Here is a 22649-nt window from a genome sequence, read left to right as displayed (position 1 = left end):
AGGACTTCAGGTTCTTCTTCATAAGCCCTGTAGCACCTATAATAACTGGTATGATTGATATCTTCGTAAGATTCCAGTTTCTTTTCATATCATACATGAGACCTTGATATTTGGTCTGTTTTGGATGTTTTTTTTAAATTTTTATTTTGTGTGTGTGTGTGTGTGTGTGTGTGTGTGTGTGTGTGTGTGTGTGTGTGTGTGTGTGTGTGTGTGTGTGTGACCTTTGTAAAAACATATCAGTTCAAAAGGGTAGCGGCTCATCATACTCCCCTGAGATGAAGCTAAGGAGGAAAGAGGTTACGATAAAAAAGATATCAACAAAAAGAGTTTGAAGCTAGTATAATTGTGTGGAAAGGTCACAGGCGACATTATGAATCGTAAGTGTTAATGATTGTGGTCGTAGACTGTATTGCTTTGCTGAGTCTAGGAAGCGTGTACCAGTGTTAGCAGAATTGGTAGAAGTTAGTTTGTGTCGGTCGGAAATGTGTCTGCAATAAAATTATTCTGTTCTGAGAAAAGCAAGTTGTTGAGATTAGCATGTATGTTTGTAATGAGTCTACGAGAAAATGATTCCGTCTGCAGAAAGCTGAGTCTAGAAAGAAATTTCTTAATTTTAATGGAAAATACATTGTAAACATATAGAAAATTTTTGGAAATACTTTTTATTGCAGTATAAATATTGCAAAGTGTGTTTATATACCTAGTTCTCCTCCCCTCCTCCCACAAAAGACAACAAACTGAAAAAACGCTTTAGTGTTTTTACTTATTTTAAAGGGCTTTACTTAATGAAGTTCTGAATTTCTGAGATGATATATGAATGTTTGTGTTGTTTTGATTGTTTGGGCAATGATTCTCATCTTGGGTGTTATTGGCACAATGTTTTGGTCAATGAAACCACTTACCTCCGTCAGGTGTAAATTCCATGTTTTTTTCAACTAAGGAAAAGGAGTTAGCTCTGTATTGTAAGTAATCAGACCATGGGAGTGAGGGTGTGTTCGTAAATTATAAAAAAATGGTCAGTTTTCATGTCTCACTAGGGAACTTTTAAAGACTTTCCTATGATTCAATTTTTAACTGAATCCTTCTGTTAATTGTCACTATTAGTGAACACTATTTTTTTTTACGAAACTGGATATACATTTTATGTATGTTTTCATTTTTTTTCTAGAAAACACAGTGCAAAAGAGGCGACTCTAAGAAAAAGGGGCTTCTTTTTGGTGATTATCTCCTTTGGGTTGGGTGTATTTTGTAGAAAGGTTAAAAAATGAAAGAAAGATACCATTTCTTTTTTTAATATGTCCTTTTCTCTCTTATTTCCCCCATATAAATTTGCAATTAATAATTTATAATTAAAGTACGTACATCATATAGATTTTTCTTTCTTTTTTTTCTTTTTCATATAAAGAAAAATTCTAGATGCTTATTGGTCCCCCGACAAAAGAAGGCTGGACCTGTAAATTCACCTTTCTCTGTTCGTCTGTCTGCACTTTTCTCAATAACTATGCCTTGGAATTTAAAAAAATTTTGTACAAACATTAAACATGATATGAGTAAAAAAGTAACAGAACAGATTTTCTGAGAAAACTCCGGTTGCACCCCTAGGGGTGCCTTTTGAGTTTAAATGGGTAAAATTGACACTTTTGTGCTTATTAAATAAAAATTGATACCTTGGATTTTTATAAAACTTTCTGAAAGGTTGTAACAAACTGATTTTTATGTAATTTTGGTTGTCTATACTTCACGATAACTCTTGGGTGTGCCCTAGGGGCTCTTAGAGCTAATAAAAACACTCCACTTTTGGGACTATTTTACCATATTTGTCCGAAATTTTCTGTGTATGTCTAGTTAGCAGTTTTGCATGGTGCTGAGCTCAAATTTAAATATGCTAAGGCCTTGGGGACTTTTGGGGCTAAATGGGGGGGGGTCCAATGATGGACTTAGTCATTTCTTTTTTTGCATGGTGCAAAACACAAATTTACATATGTTACGGTCTAAAACTGCATCATTTGGTCATTTTCACCAGGATTTGATGCCCCCTGGGGACTTTTGGGGCTAAATGGTGGTGGTGGTGGGGGGCAATGCTGAACTTAGTCATTTTTTTTATGCCTCGTTCACTGTGCACTCATGGGGGATCATGTATGCTTCACTTGTTCAGATTGGCATTTGTAACGATAGACAACAATGAAGAAAAACTTTTATATTGTACATACTTGTCGCGGAATGAGGATTGTATATTTCAAAAATCACGAAAATTGAGCAAGTACTTTTTTTTTATTCACGAAAAACAAAATTGCCATTTTTTTACTGATAGGTGTAAACAAATTCTTGATAAGCCATCCCCTTAAGTAATCCAATTTACCAAATTTCCTCTACTAACAATTACTACGATATGTTCCATTGACTACTGTTCACTCATTAACTCTTATCCTCGAGTGGCCTCCGAGCCTTGATAAGTGGTGACTCCTATGTAGTTAAAAAAGAAAAAAAAAATATCAGACGAGACCATGTTTCTGTAGAGAATAGTAAGTGGAGGTAATCAGTGATTATTTTGACAATTTCCATCTTCATTAGGATTGTCTGCCCTTGTCTACCAATTTGATTTTCTTGAATAAAAAAAAAAAATACTTGATCGAATTATGTGATTTTTGGAATTTTTCATTTTCATCCCATGACTGGTATGTGGACATTTCTGTGTTTTCTTTAATTTTAAATGCCGCCATATGTGCCAATCTGTATTCAACACCAAAATTCTGGACCCAAATCAATAATATTAATTAATAATAATATAGATCAACAATATTTAATGAAAACAACATAAAATTACTTTTAATGTTTAAGCTGAGTTTTTCTCACATTCTTTCATGACCGCAACCTTTATAAATTCCCCACAAATGACAATTGAAAACTTTTTGCTGTTGTTACTGTTGTAGTATCTCACATATTTTGTTCCATTTTTTGCCAACATTTTGTCAGTCTTAAATTGTATTTCTTGACTAAAAATAAAATTTTAATTTTAATTTATTGTTTTAAATCTTTGGGAGCTGTTGTGATCATCATCATTTATTGTTGCTGCTGCTTTTGATTTAGTCACCTAAATTAAAATAAGGCAGATTACTCCTAAACAGCATATGTCTTTTATTTAAACCAGGGTAGTACTTTTTATATCCCATCCTGCCCATCACCAATCAAAATCAAAGATTTGTCTTACGTGACTCAAATTAACCAATCACTCGCAAGAATTTTAATTGAAAGAAAATTTGTTTGGTTTGAGCATTAAAAAAGAAAAAAATGTGATTATTTTTTTGTCCCCTTTTGAATATTGAGAAAAGCAGTCCAAATAATCCAAATTATTAATCCACGTCTAAAAAATTCCAAATTAAGCCAAAGTAATCAATCCAAAATATTGTGATGTTCATCAAAGAAGCAAGTGGCCATGCGTTTGTGCTTTGTGTGGCTATACAAACCATAAATAAATAATCAACACTCACATCGAACACGTCCTTTTGTCCTGCGGGCAGAGAAGAAAGAAAAATCAAATGATCCAAAATGGCGTCCATAATCTTTTAAAGCCCTTGATTTCATACAGTTCTCGCATGGTCACATGACACCTGCTAATGAGACATGTTGGACACGATAAAAGCAGGTTGCTGGGAACAGTTGGGTCAGCGTTCAGACTTGCGTACCGTGAACAGTGCTCTGCATCTCATCAGACATTTTGATTGATACAACCCGTGTAGTGAAATTTGCTTTGTGTCTCGTTAGACCTTTTTTTTTGTTTTGCTACAAATATTCAACTATATTCATACCATTCTGAACCCCCTTGTACATTTTGATTCAAGTGACATGGCGTTTATGATGATTGGAGTTTGTCAGAGCACTTTCCATTAAAATATTGATAAAATAGGCACAGGGATGCAATATTTTGTCGATGAGACAGAAATTGGAGGTTGGTTGCCAGTGCAAAACCTACTAGATTGGTGACTCTTTCTTGAACCCTTTCTAGGAGTGAGGGATTAGTAGCAAATGCACTAGCCCAAATGTAACAATAATATTTCATGCATGGGCAAAGAGTGGCCTTGTAGAGGTACAGGATTCTGGATTCTCTTGGGTGTGAGTAACTTTCTAGCATGGTAGAGAGAGCCCACCTTCTTCACAGCAGCCTTAGCAATGCCCTCAATGTATTTGTTCCAATTCATACTCCCTTTGAACATTAAGTTGAGGAGTTTGAATGAACAGCTTCCAGGTAGTGTCTCATTAGCCATAGCTATCAGTTGTTGATCAGCAAGTATTGTATTTAGTTATTGAATAACCCAAAACAATTTGATATATCTTTAAAAGGACAAGCTAAATAAAGATATGCATTATTTAGACTATTTGAGCTACTATTATCATCTTGATGGTTATTTTAACAAGATTCCCACTGATCTAATCTTCAACCTTTTTCAGGAGTTTTTGTTTTTTGAAATTTTGGAATCTTTATCAAACTCAAAAACTTCTGTAGAATTTTAGATTAACGTTGTGAAACTAACAACCAAGATGAGAAAAGTAGTCCAAATAATCCAAACTATTAATCCACATCTAAAAAAGTATCCCAATCATTCAAAGTAATCAATCGAAAAATATTCACACCATCCTGAACTCCTTTGTACATTTTGATCCAGGTGACATGGCCTTTATGATGCTATATATAAGGTGTAACACTGTCCACAATATTCCTGTTGATCCTCACTCTGGTTACATCCATTAAAGTTCAAATAGAAGCTCATCATAATGAGAGACCATTTGGGCCATCTCCAAATTTAGACACTTTGTTGCTTTGGTTATAGTGTACTATCATGAACTCCCTCATACATTTTATAATACTGGTGATTCAGTTAAAATATAACTTACAAAATATTTGAACACTCTGATCCTGGTAGCAGATATAGGATTTGAAATTGAGAGAGGATTATTGCCTCTAACTCTAACTATGAAATTAGTAATCACAACAGACACTGACAAAATATGAAAATCCCTTTTTCTATTCGCTTATGTTTTCTTCAAAACGAGATGTACAAAGTCATTAAAATAGACAAAAAAGACTTTTGTTTAAAACCAAATGTACAAAGTCATTAAAAAAAGCATCCTTTCTTTTAGTCCCCTACTTTTTTTTTCTTTTCTTCAAAATCAAATGTAGTAATTCATTAGAAAAAAAACTTCCTGTTTCTACTCAGACATTTTTTTCAAAACCAAATGTAGTAAGTCATTAAAAAAAAAATAAGTCCCTTTTCTAGTCCCCTACTTTTTTTCTTCAAAACCAAATGTAGTAAGTCATTAAAAAAAAAAAAAACTTCCTTTTCTAATCCCCTACTTTTTTTCTTCAAAACCAAATGTAGTAAGTCATTAAAAATAAATAACTCCCTTTTCTAATCCCCTACTTTTTTTCTTCAAAACCAAATGTAGTAAGTCATTAAAAAAAAATAACTCCCTTTTCTAGTCCCCTACTTTTTTTCTTCAAAACCAAATGTAGTAAGTCATTAAAAAAAAAAATAACTCCCTTTTCTTGTCCCCTACTTTTTTTCTTCAAAACCAAATGTAGTAAGTCATTAAAAAAAAAAAAATAACTTCCTTTTCTAGTCCCCTACTTTTTTTCTTCAAAACCAAATGTAGTAAGTCATTAAAAAAAAGTAACTCCCTTTTCTAATCCCCTACTTTTTTCTTCAAAACCAAATGTAGTAAGTCATTAAAAAAAATAACTACCTTTTCTAATCCCCTACTTTTTTTCTTCAAAACCAAATTTAGTAAGTCATTAAAAAAAATAACTCCCTTTTCTAATCCCCTACTTTTTTTCTTCAAAACCAAATGTAGTAAGTCATTAAAAAAAAATAACTCCCTTTTCTAGTCCCCTACTTTTTTTCTTCAAAACCAAATGTAGTAAGTCATTAAAAAAAAAAATAACTCCCTTTTCTAATCCCCTACTTTTTTTCTTCAAAACCAAATGTAGTAAGTCATTAAAAAAATAAGTCCCTTTTCTAGTCCCCTACTTTTTTTCTTCAAAACCAAATGTAGTAAGTCATTAAAAAAAAATAACTTCATTTTCTAATCCCCTACATTTTTCTTCAAAACCAAATGTAGTAAGTCATTAAAAAAAATAACTCCCTTTTCTAGTCCCCTACTTTTTTTCTTCAAAACCAAATGTAGTAAGTCATTAAAAAAAAAAAATAACTCCCTTTTCTAGTCCCCTATTTTTTTTCTTCAAAACCAAATGTAGTAAGTCATTAAAAAAAAAATAAGTCCCTTTTCTAGTCCCCTACTTTTTTTCTTCAAAACCAAATGTAGTAAGTCATTAAAAAAAGTAACTCCCTTTTCTAATCCCCTACTTTTTTTCTTCAAAACCAAATGTAGTAAGTCATTAAAAAAAAATAACTCCCTTTTCTAATCCCCTATTTTTTTTCTTCAAAACCAAATGTAGTAAGTCATTAAAAAAAGTAACTCCCTTTTCTAGTCCCCTACTTTTTTTCTTCAAAACCAAATGTAGTAAGTCATTAAAAAAAATAAGTTCCTTTTTTAGTCCCCTACTTTTTTTCTTCAAAACCAAATGTAGTAAGTCATTAAAAAAAGTAACTCCCTTTTCTAGTCCCCTACTTTTTTTCTTCAAAACCAAATGTAGTAAGTCATTAAAAAAAAAAAATAACTTCCTTTTCTAATCCCCTACTTTTTTCTTCAAAACCAAATGTAGTAAGTCATTAAAAAAAAAAAATAACTTCCTTTTCTAATCCCCTACTTTTTTTCTTCAAAACCAAATGTAGTAAGTCATTAAAAAAAAATAACTCCCTTTTCTAGTCCCCTACTTTTTTTCTTCAAAACCAAATGTAGTAAGTCATTAAAAAAAAAAAAAACTTCCTTTTCTAGTCCCCTACTTTTTTTCTTCAAAACCAAATGTAGTAAGTCATTAAAAAAAATAACTCCCTTTTCTAGTCCCCTACTTTTTTTCTTCAAAACCAAATGTAGTAAGTCATTAAAAAAAATAACTCCCTTTTCTAGTCCCCTACTTTTTTTCTTCAAAACCAAATGTAGTAAGTCATTAAAAAAAAATAACTCCCTTTTCTAGTCCCCTACTTTTTTTCTTCAAAACCAAATGTAGTAAGTCATTAAAAAAAAAAATAACTCCCTTTTCTAGTCCCCTACTTTTTTTCTTCAAAACCAAATGTAGTAAGTCATTAAAAAAAATAAGTCCCTTTTCTAGTCCCCTACTTTTTTCTTCAAAACCAAATGTAGTAAGTCATTAAAAAAAAATAACTCCCTTTTCTAATCCCCTATTTTTTTTCTTCAAAACCAAATGTAGTAAGTCATTAAAAAAAGTAACTCCCTTTTCTAGTCCCCTACTTTTTTTCTTCAAAACCAAATGTAGTAAGTCATTAAAAAAAATAAGTCCCTTTTCTAGTCCCCTACTTTTTTTCTTCAAAACCAAATGTAGTAAGTCATTAAAAAAAGTAACTCCCTTTTCTAATCCCCTACTTTTTTTCTTCAAAACCAAATGTAGTAAGTCATTAAAAAAAATAACTCCCTTTTCTAATCCCCAATTTTTTTCTTCAAAACCAAATGTAGTAAGTCATTAAAAAAAGTAACTCCCTTTTCTAGTCCCCTACTTTTTTTCTTCAAAACCAAATGTAGTAAGTCATTAAAAAAAATAAGTCCCTTTTCTAGTCCCCTACTTTTTTCTTAAAAACCAAATGTAGTAAGTCATTAAAAAAAGTAACTCCCTGTTCTAGTCCCCTACTTTTTTTCTTCAAAACCAAATGTAGTAAGTCATTAAAAAAAAAAATAACTTCCTTTTCTAATCCCCTACTTTTTTCTTCAAAACCAAATGTAGTAAGTCATTAAAAAAAAAAATAACTTCCTTTTCTAATCCCCTACTTTTTTTCTTCAAAACCAAATGTAGTAAGTCATTAAAAAAAAATAACTCCCTTTTCTAGTCCCCTACTTTTTTTCTTCAAAACCAAATGTAGTAAGTCATTAACAAAAAAATAACTCCCTTTTCTAGTCCCCTACTTTTGTTCTTCAAAACCAAATGTAGTAAGTCATTAAAAATAAATAACTCCATTTTCTAGTCCCCTACTTTTTTTCTTCAAAACCAAATGTAGTAAGTCATTAAAAAAAAAAATAACTTCCTTTTCTAGTCCCCTACTTTTTTTTTTCAAAACCAAATGTAGTAAGTCATTAAAAAAAATAACTCCCTTTTCTAGTCCCCTACTTTTTTTCTTCAAAACCAAATGTAGTAAGTCATTAAAAAAAATAACTCCCTTTTCTAATCCCCTACTTTTTTTCTTCAAAACCAAATGTAGTAAGTCATTAAAAAAAAATAACTCCCTTTTCTAGTCCCCTACTTTTTTTCTTCAAAACCAAATGTAGTAAGTCATTAAAAAAAAAAATAACTCCCTTTTCTAGTCCCCTACTTTTTTTCTTCAAAACCAAATGTAGTAAGTCATTAAAAAAAATAAGTCCCTTTTCTAGTCCCCTACTTTTTTCTTCAAAACCAAATGTAGTAAGTCATTAAAAAAAAATTACTCCCTTTTCTAATCCCCTATTTTTTTTCTTCAAAACCAAATGTAGTAAGTCATTAAAAAAAGTAACTCCCTTTTCTAGTCCCCTACTTTTTTTCTTCAAAACCAAATGTAGTAAGTCATTAAAAAAAATAAGTCCCTTTTCTAGTCCCCTACTTTTTTTCTTCAAAACCAAATGTAGTAAGTCATTAAAAAAAGTAACTCCCTTTTCTAATCCCCTACTTTTTTTCTTCAAAACCAAATGTAGTAAGTCATTAAAAAAAATAACTCCCTTTTCTAATCCCCTATTTTTTTTCTTCAAAACCAAATGTAGTAAGTCATTAAAAAAAGTAACTCCCTTTTCTAGTCCCCTACTTTTTTTCTTCAAAACCAAATGTAGTAAGTCATTAAAAAAAATAAGTCCCTTTTCTAGTCCCCTACTTTTTTCTTCAAAACCAAATGTAGTAAGTCATTAAAAAAAGTAACTCCCTGTTCTAGTCCCCTACTTTTTTTCTTCAAAACCAAATGTAGTAAGTCATTAAAAAAAAAAATAACTTCCTTTTCTAATCCCCTACTTTTTTCTTCAAAACCAAATGTAGTAAGTCATTAAAAAAAAAAATAACTTCCTTTTCTAATCCCCTACTTTTTTTCTTCAAAACCAAATGTAGTAAGTCATTAAAAAAAATAACTCCCTTTTCTAATCCCCTACTTTTTTTCTTCAAAACCAAATGTAGTAAGTCATTAAAAATAAATAACTCCCTTTTCTAGTCCCCTACTTTTTTTCTTCAAAACCAAATGTAGTAAGTCATTAAAAAAAAATAACTCCCTTTTCTAGCCCCCTACTTTTTTTCTTCAATACCAAATGTAGTAAGTCATTAAAAAAAAAAAACTCCCTTTTCTAATCCCCTATTTTTTTTCTTCAAAACCAAATGTAGTAAGTCATTAAAAAAAGTAACTCCCTTTTCTAGTCCCCTACTTTTTTTCTTCAAAACCAAATGTAGTAAGTCATTAAAAAAAATAACTCCCTTTTCTAGTCCCCTACTTTTTTTCTTCAAAACCAAATGTAGTAAGTCATTAAAAAAAGTAACTCCCTTTTCTAGTCCCCTACTTTTTTCTTCAAAACCAAATGTAGTAAGTCATTAAAAAAAAATAACTCCCTTTTCTAATCCCCTATTTTTTTTCTTCAAAACCAAATGTAGTAAGTCATTAAAAAAAGTAACTCCCTTTTCTAGTCCCCTACTTTTTTTCTTCAAAACCAAATGTAGTAAGTCATTAAAAAAAATAACTCCCTTTTCTAGTCCCCTACTTTTTTTCCTCAAAACCAAATGTAGTAAGTCATTAAAAAAAGTAACTCCCTTTTCTAATCCCCTACTTTTTTTCTTCAAAACCAAATGTAGTAAGTCATTAAAAAAAAATAACTCCCTTTTCTAATCCCCTATTTTTTTTCTTCAAAACCAAATGTAGTAAGTCATTAAAAAAAGTAACTCCCTTTTCTAGTCCCCTACTTTTTTTCTTCAAAACCAAATGTAGTAAGTCATTAAAAAAAATAAGTCCCTTTTCTAGTCCCCTACTTTTTTTCTTCAAAACCAAATGTAGTAAGTCATTAAAAAAAGTAACTCCCTTTTCTAGTCCCCTACTTTGTTTCTTCAAAACCAAATGTAGTAAGTCATTAAAAAAAAAAATAACTTCCTTTTCTAGTCCCCTACTTTTTTTCTTCAAAACCAAATGTAGTAAGTCATTAAAAAAAATAACTCCCTTTTCTAGTCCCCTACTTTTTTTCTTCAAAACCAAATTTAGTAAGTCATTAAAAAAAATAACTCCCTTTTCTAATCCCCTACTTTTTTTCTTCAAAACCAAATGTAGTAAGTCATTAAAAAAAAATAACTCCCTTTTCTAGCCCCCTACTGTTTTTCTTCAAAACCAAATGTAGTAAGTCATTAAAAAAAAAAAATAACTTCCTTTTCTAATCCCCTACTTTTTTTCTTCAAAACCAAATGTAGTAAGTCATTAAAAAAAATAACTCCCTTTTCTAGTCCCCTACTTTTTTTCTTCAAAACCAAATGTAGTAAGTCATTAAAAAAAAATAACTTCCTTTTCTTGTCCCCTACTTTTTTTCCTAATTTTTGCTAATTGTCTTCAAAAATGTTTTCATTAATAATTAATTTTCTATCTTATCATTTTTTCATAATTTTTGGATATTTTCATTATTGTTACGCAATTCAGTAGATACCATTGGTTTCACTTGAAATCCAGTATTTCAATCTTCGAATTTTGCTACAATAATGAAAAAGAACCAAAATGTTTTAGTAATTTATCCTTTTTTATTAAATACTTCTAATTCTTATTCATATCAACAAAACTATTGTTATATGGAGCAAAAATAGAACAATAAAATTACAAACAAATAATATCAAACAGTAAATAAACTGTTCAAAAAATAATTATGAAAATTAGGCATCCAAGTTGTTTATTGATACCATATATGAGAGTATTTCAAAATATGTTGTATTATTTATTTAAATCACAATCAGTTCTTTTGATGGTAAAATAGAAGTGTTAATTGTAAAAACTTTTGTATTTATTAATATAGATATGATACTGTCTGAGGGGAGAAGTTTTTCTAACCTTGTAATAGGAGCCTATTTTCTTTGCAGCAGACTTGACAACATCGATGCACTTGTTCCAACTCATGTTGCTTGAGAATGGTTGAGGAGTTTGAATGTTGGATTCTTGAGAAGTTGATGGTTTCCTGGGAATTTTGGAACTTTGTTTATATTGAAATAAGGATGCTTTATTCATATGATTTTTATATGTCTAGTTTTTTCTTTCTTTTTTTAATTTCAGTTAAGATTACAAGATGGAGAGTGATGTTGAAAGAGTAACTTTTGAAGATCTCTTCAAAGTGATGAAAGGCATGACAGAATTCGAAACTGAACAATTTAAATTCTTGTGTTTGAGATCCATTCCATTTAGAACCATTGATCAGATGGATATAACTGATCTTCTACAGTCTTTGGAAGAAAAAAAGATTATCAGTGCTGATAAATACAATTTTCTTACAGAATGTTTAATATTGATTGGGCGAATGGATATTGCTCATCAATTAGGATGTAATACATTTAACATGAACCTACTTGCTTCTCATCTACATGAATATAAAAGTTTTGCTGGTTTGAATAGTTTCATGTAAGTTACATGTTTTTTTTTTTGTCTTTTTTTGGTTTTTGTTTATTTTTTTTTTTTTTTGGTCTTTGTTAACATTGTACGAATGTAACTCCTTATTTAACTCCTTTTACTACATTAGTATTTTTATACTCTGAAATTTTTATCCCTCTATTTATTATTGGTCTTAAAACTTGGATTTACCTCTGAACTTTGTATCTTTGCTTACAATCACACACCTACTTCTGACCATCGGTTTTCACCTTAACCACTCAATATTGTTGTTAATATGAAAGATCTTGTTACATTTATCGACAACTCCTTTCACACCAATGTATCAATATGTCAAGATGGTAATCAAAACCAAGTTGGTTCTGTACCTTATCCAGAGATTTTTTTTCACTCGAACAGCAAACACTTTCCATCTTCTACACATCTCTAGTATGGCCCAATTCTTGAGTATACCAGCTAAGCAACAAATTCTTCAGAAAGATATTGTACATCTGAAACATTTCAATGGTTGACTCTTCATGCTTACCTATGAGTGTGCCCTGGGGTCAAATGTTAAGTTGTAATTAATTGTGATACTATTGTGCTGTGAATATATCTCTTGGTTGGATCCTGGGTTGTAAAATATCAAGCTGATATTCTTATCTTAGTCTTACTGCTATCTAGTATGAGAATATAGGCCACAAAATATAGTCCAAGTTTGAATATAGAGCTATAAGAACCACAGGAGTTTCAATCACCACTATCTTTTGCAATTCATAACAAGTGAGCCAAGGGGTTTAATCTTTGAAAGTTCTGATGGCAAATCCCAGGAAGCTGTCAATTCAGTGAAATGCAATAGCTTACCTCTAATCCTTGTGAAATCCCTGACTTTGAGGCATCTAAAAACATGAACGCATGTTTTTTTTAACTTTAATTTGATATAAAGCATAATCTTTCAAATTAAATCAGTTGTAAAATAATATTTAGCAGTATTCATGCATTCATGTAAAAAGATTGGCTGTTTAAATTAATCGCCCCATAATAAATTAAACTCATTGTGCCACACCCCTACCCCATCTATCTTATCATTTGCACATGGGCTAAATGGCAAAAGTTATCAAGGCAGAGGCACAAAGAACACATAATATCATAATGTTAAATTATATGCATTGTTGTTTTTTTTCTTTGAAAAGAAGAAACATTTTACTTTTATTTTTAACACTAGAATTTTTTATTCTTGTCCAGAATTTCCCCTTTTTAAAAACAAAAATAAAGAAAAATCTTTATGATGTACATATTGTGACAAACCGAAAGCATCATATTTCAAAAGTCACATAAATTGATCAAGTAGTTTTATTTTTAGATAAGAAAATAAAATTTGATGAGTATCCAAGAAGTGAATGTCTCGCATATAATTTTGAAAAAAAAATTTCGAGAAACAAAGGGAAGTAACTCAACAATAATTAATACTTACTAGATTTTTGTTGTAATTCCTATGAATTCCCATTATTCACTTAAAAATAATTCTGGATAAGAACTAAATTTTATTTCAATAAATTAGAGCTGTTTTTTGTGTTGGAGCTTGTTTTATAGGAAAATCTTCTTGTTCGTAGTTGTTTTTATTTTCTAGTTGGTTGGCTGTTGTGTACTCCTATGTCACACAATTATGCTATTTCACCTTTGTTTAGTGACATTATCTCAACCCTTCTGACACATTTGTGAAAATTTATTTGTTCATGTGGAGATCTGGTTCTTTTTAATTTAGGTGGGGTGGGAGAGTAAATTTGGAAATTTTTTAATTTACGGTCCCCATAGGTTCATCCTACTCATAAGTTTGGACATTAGTTTGAAAATGTTTTAATAGTTTTATATCCCAGTATTTTTTATACAAATACATTATGTAAATTTATTTGGCATCCTGCAGTCTTAGGCGATTATGGAGTTGTGCTCAGTGGAGTACAAAGCCTAAGCAAATAATTAGCGGTCATGCAGCAGATTAGATTCCTATCTTCAAGTTGCTGAAATGGTTCATGGCAAAGACGAGTGCCAATATGCATGGTTCCATTCTATCACAGGAGTTTCCTGAACATTTCTTTAACAACCTCAGATTGCCTTGGAGACATTGGCTCTGGACTTTCTGTCACAATTAATTTCCTTAGTTGTGATTTTGATTGTACTGCAGCGAACATTAAAGATTAATTATATTCTCAGAAAAATGACCTCCATCTACTAAAGCACTATTTTTAAAAACCATTTACCTATCAGTAGTAAGTTACTCCTTTTTACATTTGTCTTTGGCCTGGAAATCTGGTGATGCTTTTAGAAATGAATTAGATTTTATGGTGCCATACTAAGATATCCCCATAGCACAATAGTATCATGATAGCCCAGTCATGCTCATTACAGTTTCAGAAAATGAGTTAGATGGATGTCAGCAAAATCAAGTAGTAACACTCAACTCTTCATGTTTGCATCATTTTAGGCGAAGGCTTAAAGGACCTTTAAGAAATTAAAATTCTATGAATCTTGCTTGTGATTCCTTAGTCTCACGATATGTGTGAGAGAACTAACAACTACATATGTTTATAGAATAATTTTATTCTGATGCACATACACAGCTGTGAAAACATGTTCACCCTTTTAGGGGCTAAAAGAAAAACAATTACTACATTGAGCTGACCAACAAAGGTGGGCTAACAACAAAAGAAGTGCCCTGATCTCTTCAGAGTTGAATCTCAAAAAAGGGCTTGGTATCCCTTCTATGGCATCACTTTGTCTAAGGCACTGGCCAAATCACTAAATCATCTACCTTATTTTCGTTCTTATGCTATGTAGAGCATGAATAAATAATTATTTATCTTATTAATATTATCTTATACTATCATTACGTTATTACTCTAGCTAGAACAATCTTTTTCTTATCACTTTGACTTTATTCTTATAATCCATTTTATAGTGACAAATTTCGCAAGGGACTATTAGGCTTTGATATTCTGGCATTGTGATTTGTAAAGGGCCAAAATACCAAAGCCCATGTATCCTATGAACAGATGAATCTGGCAGCAGTCACATGCTTCATTAATGTCTAATGACTATAGATACAATTTCATGCAAGTTTGGTACATTTCAATTCTTAAATGAGAGTTGTGCCCATATTATGCCCGCTAAAACCATTTAAAACATTTCAAAGGCATTGAAAATTGGAAAACATTTATTAATTGATGACTAATGCCTATTGTAAAAAATGGCGGAATAATGGGAGGTATTGGAATGTTCATGAAGGGCTTCCATCCCCTTTTTATCCTCTTTACATAAACTTTAATCAAACTAAATATATCCCACATTACAACTTTCTTACGCATAGCAGCTGAGTTGTAAAATAAATAATGATCGGTTAATTAGTTTAGAAGTGAATCCTCTATATACAAATATATAAGCATATACACATATCTAACTTTGAGACTAGCATTCCACCTGGTAAAATATGCATAAATATTATATTTTAATTCATGCAGATTTCGTATTTATTATTATAGATCCAATTCTCTATTGATATGTATATAGCAGCCGAAACTCGCTACAATCACAGGCAGGAAGCTAATTCTCGCAACTCGAGATTTGAAATCCACTTGTCCAATCACAAGCCAGCTCTCAATCACGTGACCAAATACATAAAAGACAAAATCACAAACCTTTCTTCCTCTTTCTCACTAACTTCAGCTGGCAGCAGACATTAGCCTGGGGCTTTGACCCCAGGTTGAATGTGAGTACAACAAGTTAACAATGGCTCTCTTCAAACTCACACGTACTTTCACGTGCACTCCACACACATATTCTTTCTTACCAGGAGACACTAACCCTTTGCCCTGTCTCTACTATCAGACGCATGCTCCTACATACGTAAACACACTAAAGACTTTGTCCTTTCTTTCTCCTTTAACTGACCTTCTTTGTCCTGACGACTACTAGCTATAAACATGTGTAAATGGAACTGAACTATTTTCTCCTTCAACAGGCCTGACTAAAGGAACTCTTTTCACGACTACTATAAAAAGCATGTGTGTGCACGAACACTGAACTCTCATACTCACCAGTTTCTCTCGTGTACACGCTACTAATGAAGATAACAAACAAAGTTGTTTATAAAATGTTAAAATGAGACTTCCTTTTGTTGTGTTCATTATTAACTCAATTGGTGAACCCTGAATACGTAGCCTTCAACGACAACTTTGTTTGTTATCTACGTTTTTCTGCTTAAAAACAACACAAACTTTCAGTATCGCTACACTTCACATTGCCGAAGAATTTTTTTTTTTTTCTTTCAAAAATTTAGTTTGCCCGCATACTCTTCATGAACAAAACAAAGGAGCATTAAAAAAAAGCAAAAAAAAAACAAAAAAACTGTCACTTCACACTGACAAGCGAAAACATCTTCAAACATCACTTATTTATCATTGAGAAGCCACTAGAACACTACCACCGAACGTTCTTTGCACCAAGAAGAAAGATAAAACATTCTCGTCAAACACGATAAACTAAAAAGCTGAAACATTTTCAAAGGCATGTGTCTCGTAAAAATGAGACTTCCTAAAAGTATCTAATATATAGTAATGGCTTCAAAAGTTATAAAAACGTATGACTTGAGTACCATCAGCTAGAATTGAAACCAGAACATTTAGCGCTCCAGCCATAGACGCTATTTATCTCTCTAGCATCATTACCATCTGAGCTATGGACCAATGGATAAGAAAGGTTAAACAAAAAAACTTAAGCAACTTTGAACTATAAATGTTTAATTTTGAGCATGTGGACAAGAAACAGCAGGAATAATGTTTTATTCAATGTACCTTTTTTCTTTTTTTTTTTTTTTTTTTATTCAATTTTCACCCCAAACAAGGCACAGTGCCACTTTGAAGCAGGGGGCTACTATTAGGGAATTAATTAGCGGGTCATTATGAAGGGAAATGAGCAGAAAGATGTTTGTTAACATTACACTTGGACTTCTGCATATCATTGCAGTTGGGAAAGCAGAATCCCGGAAGGGAGTTCCAAAGACCCACAGTTCTGGGGAAGAAACTATTGGAGTAAAAGGCTTTCTTGCACCTAGGGATCTCTACTGTAAAGGGATGAGACTTAGTAGCTTGTCGGGTTTGTCGGGGGTAGTTACGTCGGGGAGGTACAAGTGTTTGCAGTTCGTCAGAGCATTCACCATTAAAGTATTTGTAGAACAGGCAGAGGAATGCAACATCTCGTCAATGGGAAAGAGGCTGAAGCCTAGATGACAGTTCAGGACCTATCAGGTTGGCGACTCTCTTTTGAACCCTGTCCAGGAGCGAGAGACAAGCAGCAGATGCACCAGCCCAGATGTGACAACAGTACTCCATACATGGGCGAATGGTTGCCTTATAGAGGTATAGGATACTGTCAGGTGAGTAGTTTTCTAGCATGGTAGAGGGAGCCAACCTTCCTTGCAGCAGCCTTGGCAATGCTCTCAATGTATCTATTCCAGTTCATATTCCCTATAAACGTTAGGCCGAGGAGTTTAAAAGAAGTACTTTCAGGCAATGTGTTCTTGGCCATTGGTATTGGTGGTAGAGAAGGTTTCTTGTAGTTATTGAAGGAAACAAGCTTAGTCTTAGCAGTATTGAATGTGACCAACCATTTTTGTCCCCATTCCACTACGGACCGGAGGTCATCCTCTAGAGTTTCTGCCATTTCCTTGGATATGTGTTCATTTGTTTTACCCTCATATCTGTTATAGAGAGTGGTGTCATCGGCAAATATACCCATCTCCGAAACAATTTTATCAGGGAGGTCATTTATGAATATCAGGAATAATAGAGGTCCAAGGACAGACCCCTGAGGTACTCCCGCATTTATGTCATATTGTTTGGATGTACGACCGACGAGGACAACTTTGATTTTTCTATTACTTAAGAAGGATTTAATTACATTATGAATTCTTCCAGTGATTCCATATGATCTAATTTTCCTTAGAAGACCATCGTGCCATACCCTGTCAAAAGCCTTAGATATATCAAGGGCCACCGCTCTACCCTCTCCTGTTTTATCCAATGAACGGTATATATGTTCAGAAACTACAGTTAAGATATCTGCTGTTGCTGCTAAGGTCAACTGTTTTGTTTTGAATTTTGATACCTTAAGAGCAAATTTTCATTGTTAAAAACCAAATTGAAAGTGTGCTCCAGGTTGAAATACCCTATATATCAAATTTCAACTCTGTGGACCAAATATTCAGGTAGAATTTGGTTGAAGGGCCAATCAACTTGAAGAATGGATAAAGCATGGCTGGAAGACTAACATCTTTCCTAGAAATGAGGCCATTAGAAAAGACACAGGAAACACAAGTGCTTGAGTCCATCAGCAGGATGAGTATACTTCTCTTGTATCCTTGTTGCGTTGGGCCGAACAGGTTCCTCCAACAGTTCCCTTATAGGGCTCCAAGGCAGGTGGGGAGCAGGAGAAATGAAAAATCTAAAATATGTAAATATCAAATAAAAATTTAAAAAAAAAACCCACTGAAGTTTCGGATAAATCAAGTTTAGATTCAGAAACAGAATCCCAAAATCAAAATCTTCTTTATTTTATAATTATAGAAGTATTTATATTCTCAAGAATATCCAATCAAATTTAACTCTGCAGAGTTTTATCTCAATGTAAGATATGAAATATAAATTAACAATTACAAGAAACCTTCTCAACCACTGATAGCCATGACTAATAACACCGTACTTTAGAACTCATTGTCCTAACTCCTCGGCTTAACATTCACAGGCAACATAAACTGGAACAAATACATTGAGAACGTTGCAAAAGATGCTGCAAAGAAGGTGGGTTCCCTCTCCATGCTAGAAAATTACTCGCACCTGAGTGTATCCTGTATCTCTAGAAAGTCACCATTTGCCCATACATGGAGTATTGTTGCCACATCTGGAATGGTACATCCATCACTAATCTCTCTCTCTCTTTGACAGTGTCCAAAATGGAGTTTCCAATCTAATAGGCCTCACACTATCAACCAAGCTCCAACCCCTGTCTCATCGCCACACTTTACTGTGGGACTGCTTCTCTACAGATAATAACATAGTAATCAACAAATACTTGTTCTAAACCATCCCATAAGTAATCAAACTTAATTCATTTCATCAATCACATCTAGTACTTCTATAGTGCTCTTCATTTTTCGATTGATAATCATTCCATCTCTTTAACCTCTCTCCTAGAATGGCTTTTGGCATTGACCCATCCAATAGTAAAAAAAAAAAAAAAAGTTCATCCAATAAAAAAATAAGAATAAAAAATAAATAAATAAATAACTCTGACTATTCTAAGACATACGGCTCCTTTTCTTTAAGTCTTCCAATATTCAGACTATTTCTTCGTGCTTCAGAGACAGAATTTTTGTTTTCTTTATTATTCGAAATCTAGTTGATGATAATCTCATCGCTACGCTGCATCTTTTTTCTCACAAAAGAGACTAATAGCCTATGGTTACTCTATCGTTATTTCCATGGATGGAGCTTGACTCTGTTCCAATCTCCAGTTCAACCCTGTAAGACATTCGCAGCAAGAACTCATCTAGCTACCACAATGGAAAAAAGGCTTTTCTTTCTTGATATGCCCAGCATCATACGGAATTTCAATGAACAGAACTTCCCTCTGTGGAACACTTTACTGTGGGACTGCTTCTCTGCAGATAGTCATCAACAAATTGTTCAAACCCCTTTGCTTAACATTCACAAGCAATATTCAGTGGAAAATATACATTGAGGATGTTGCCAAGGTTGCTGCAAAGGTGGGCTCTCTCTGCCGTGCTAGAAAATTGCTCACACCTGAGAGCATCCTATATCTCTACAAAGCCACCATTTGGCTATGCATGGAGTATTGTTGCCACATCTGGGCTGGTGCATCTACCATTAGTCTCTCCCGTTTAGACAGGGTCCAAAAAGAGTCTCCAATCTAATAGGCCTATTAACCAAACTCCAACCTCAATTCCATCACTACAATGTTGCGTTCCTGTGCTCGTTTTACAAGTATTTTAATGGAATGTGCTCTGATGCACTTTTGCCTCTACAACATACATACCTTTCCGATAAACAGTGGTTTCTGGGCCTTGATAAGTGGTGACCTCCATGTAAAAAAAAAAAAAGAAAATCCCATCCCTTCACATGTTAAGGTCCCTAGATGCTGGAAAATTTTCTCTTCTAATAGTTTCTTCTCTTGAACTGCTAGATTTTTTAATTCTCTCCCTGTTTCCTGTGCACTAACATATAGAAGTTTAAATGTATTGTGAACAGAAATCTTGCTGCTCACATAGTCTCTTGTAAACATGGTCCTAAATAATAGCCTCTTATAGTCAAGTCTTAATATGCCTAAAAAATATTTTTAATAAATAAACCATCAGTAATCAAAACTTAGTTCATTCCATCGATCAAATTTAGTACTCTCATCGTGTTCTTCATTTCTCAGCTAATAATCATTCGATTGCATTAACCCTTATTCTTGAGTGGCTCTTGACCTTGATAAGTGATGATCCAATAGTAAACAAAAAAACGTCTGACTTGGACTATTCCAAAATATCTTTTATTCATTTTTACGCCTGTTTCGTCCAATTTCCTTTGTCTTTCCAGCAGCTTTTTTTTTTCTTTTCTTTCACAATTTCCAGGCCTGTTAGCAATAGAATTACAGCTACAAAATGAATTAAATACCGAGAACAACCTTTTGCTGTTTTTTTTTTGTTTTTTTTACATGAAACTTAACAGTAATTACTCTATATATTATTCTCATTTCTATTACAGAATTTTGCTTCATACTTTGGCTAAAGGTATGGGTGAGGAAGATGTCCAGAAAATCGTTGCATATCTCCTTAAAGCTGCTTATGTTTCAAGAGAAACATTTAAAATGTGTCACAATGGATTTCAACTTATGTCATTGCTGCTAAAAGTTCGACATATCCATGCCAATAATTTAAACAGACTTTTTGATTTAGTACAAGTACTTAAGCGAAAAGATTTAGAAGAAAAAATTAAATTATATCAAGGTAATTTGAACATTTGTATATTTACGATTCTTTTTTCTTCCTTTCTATTTTGTTATCTATGTTGTAATTACATTAAGGTTTCAATACTTTTTTTCTTTTTTTTGTAAACAATTGAATTTATGATAACCTATACTAATACATTTTTAGTCTATGATGAAGAACATGTTATGGAGAGGTAAAGGGTCCAGAAGGATGATACAAACTCTGCATTAAGTGAAACAAAGTATATTGAAGAAAATATAAATACAGCATACAGAGTGGAACAATAAATGTGTCGGCATAAAGAAAACAACACTACAGCTTTATTTTTAAACATTTTATTGAAAAAAAATCAATTCAGGTAACTCGATTATGTAGTAGAGCTGACATCTATTCAATGTAGCCAGCTTCAATCACCACCTTGATACAGGTCCAGAACTGGGAGCATGCCTTTTCCACATTTTGCTGCAACAGTCAGGGTTTGCCAGCAGCCACCTGATTGCACCAGGGGATCTTAAAAGCGTTAAACTCTAACAGACAATTGCCAATTTTCTTACCTAGTTTGCACTCTCGAGCTGTGCACATGACTGCTTTGCCGTAAGGTTCTGAAAGTTTGCCAGCATCAACATTTTCTTTTTTTGTTTTCATGCAATCTATCTACAATGTCTCTGTGATCAACTAGTCGATCGCGATTGACATCATAGGTACCTCTGGTTTAAAACATTCATTTATACTATATGTAAAAATTAGTGGGATCTGTGTCCCAGTATTGCCCGGGGAAATATTATTTATCAAGAATTGCTTAAAGTGATGAGTGTAAAAGAAGTTTCCAGTTAAAACTGTTGATGACAGGGAAAATCAAGAACATTTTATTATATATATATATATATATATATATATATATATATATATATATATATATATATATATATATATATATATAGATTAAGAATTATTGGAGTTATTAATTATATTAATTTTGAATCGCATAGAAAAGAAAGCTACTTTTGTGGCAATATTGGTAGGCTAGAAAACGAAAAACGTGAAAAAAAAGGATTGATATTTCACTCCCGATAAAAGCGGATAAACAGTTAAAACAGGCAGTTAAAAACTGAGATTAAACTGTGCATTGTGTTGCGAGATATATGCTGAATTCACTCTAAAGGAATTGTAACACTATTTTTCGGCAAATAAAACTCAAGTGGCTGATTATTGACCTCCTCAATATTTGGGGGAAATGATGTTAAGCCTCTCAGACTTGGAATGCTAAGTGATTATTTTTATTACCATCATAAAGCCGATGAAGAGGGACGGCCAAGCCAAAAATGTATTATAGACCTCACATGCATACTTGCACTCTAACATATCCATTGATTAAAACATGGGTGAGAAAGCAGAGGAAAATGAAAAAGATGTGTTTGCTTAAGTCCCATGAAGGGGAGCATAGACAAAAGCACAAAGCAAATCTACTGGCCAATCCCAATAAAGAAGGTTGGACCCTTACATATTGGGAACCAGTAAGTGGAAGAGGGTTGAGACAATGGTGTATTCACAATAAGTGAGAATCGTATGCAAGCGGGGTGGAGCCTAGCCCTATTTTTTAAAATATAACTCAGACAGCCGTTGAGAAAACAAGAGAATAAGCTGCCAATAAGATGCAACAAACCAGACAAAGACTCTCTCTTGCTTCTCCACGAAAAATACTCATTGCTATAGGTCTAACCCTCTAAGCTTTTAGCGACAGCCACACTTGAAAATCACCCAGACTTTATTAAAAAGTGCCATCCACGCATGACTGTAGCTGATGATCAATGCATAAAATTTGTCTCTGAATAATTATTGTTGTGTTATTTAAAAAGACTGTTGTCGTAGTGTTTTTTGTATTTTCTCTTTTGTCTTGAAATAACCTTTGCTCCCCAATGATACAGCCCTTG

At 32.7% G+C, this 22649-nt stretch overlaps 1 protein-coding gene across 3 annotated transcripts in view; it reads left to right on the top strand.

The window, feature by feature from the left end:
- LOC145286134 (caspase-3-like) overlaps positions 1-22649 on the top strand; it is a 113134-nt gene that overhangs the window by 15532 nt on the left and 74953 nt on the right. For 2 of the 3 annotated variants that reach the window (XM_080134849.1, XM_080134848.1), the window contains 2 exons: positions 11367-11708; positions 20495-20736. In XM_080134849.1, coding sequence (XP_079990975.1) covers positions 11380-11708; positions 20495-20736 — 571 coding nt within the window. In that variant the 5' untranslated portion in view covers positions 11367-11379. The remainder of the gene's footprint in view (positions 1-11366; positions 11709-20494; positions 20737-22649) is intronic. The other variant, XM_080134850.1, reaches the window with a different exon arrangement.

Source organism: Euprymna scolopes, chromosome 10 (assembly GCF_053919585.1).
Source record: "Euprymna scolopes isolate OS-2025 chromosome 10, ASM5391958v1, whole genome shotgun sequence".
Classification (NCBI taxonomy): Eukaryota; Metazoa; Mollusca; class Cephalopoda; order Sepiida; family Sepiolidae; genus Euprymna; species Euprymna scolopes.
The sequence above is the reverse complement of the archived record's forward strand: the minus strand, read 5'-3'. Positions and strand labels throughout refer to the sequence as shown.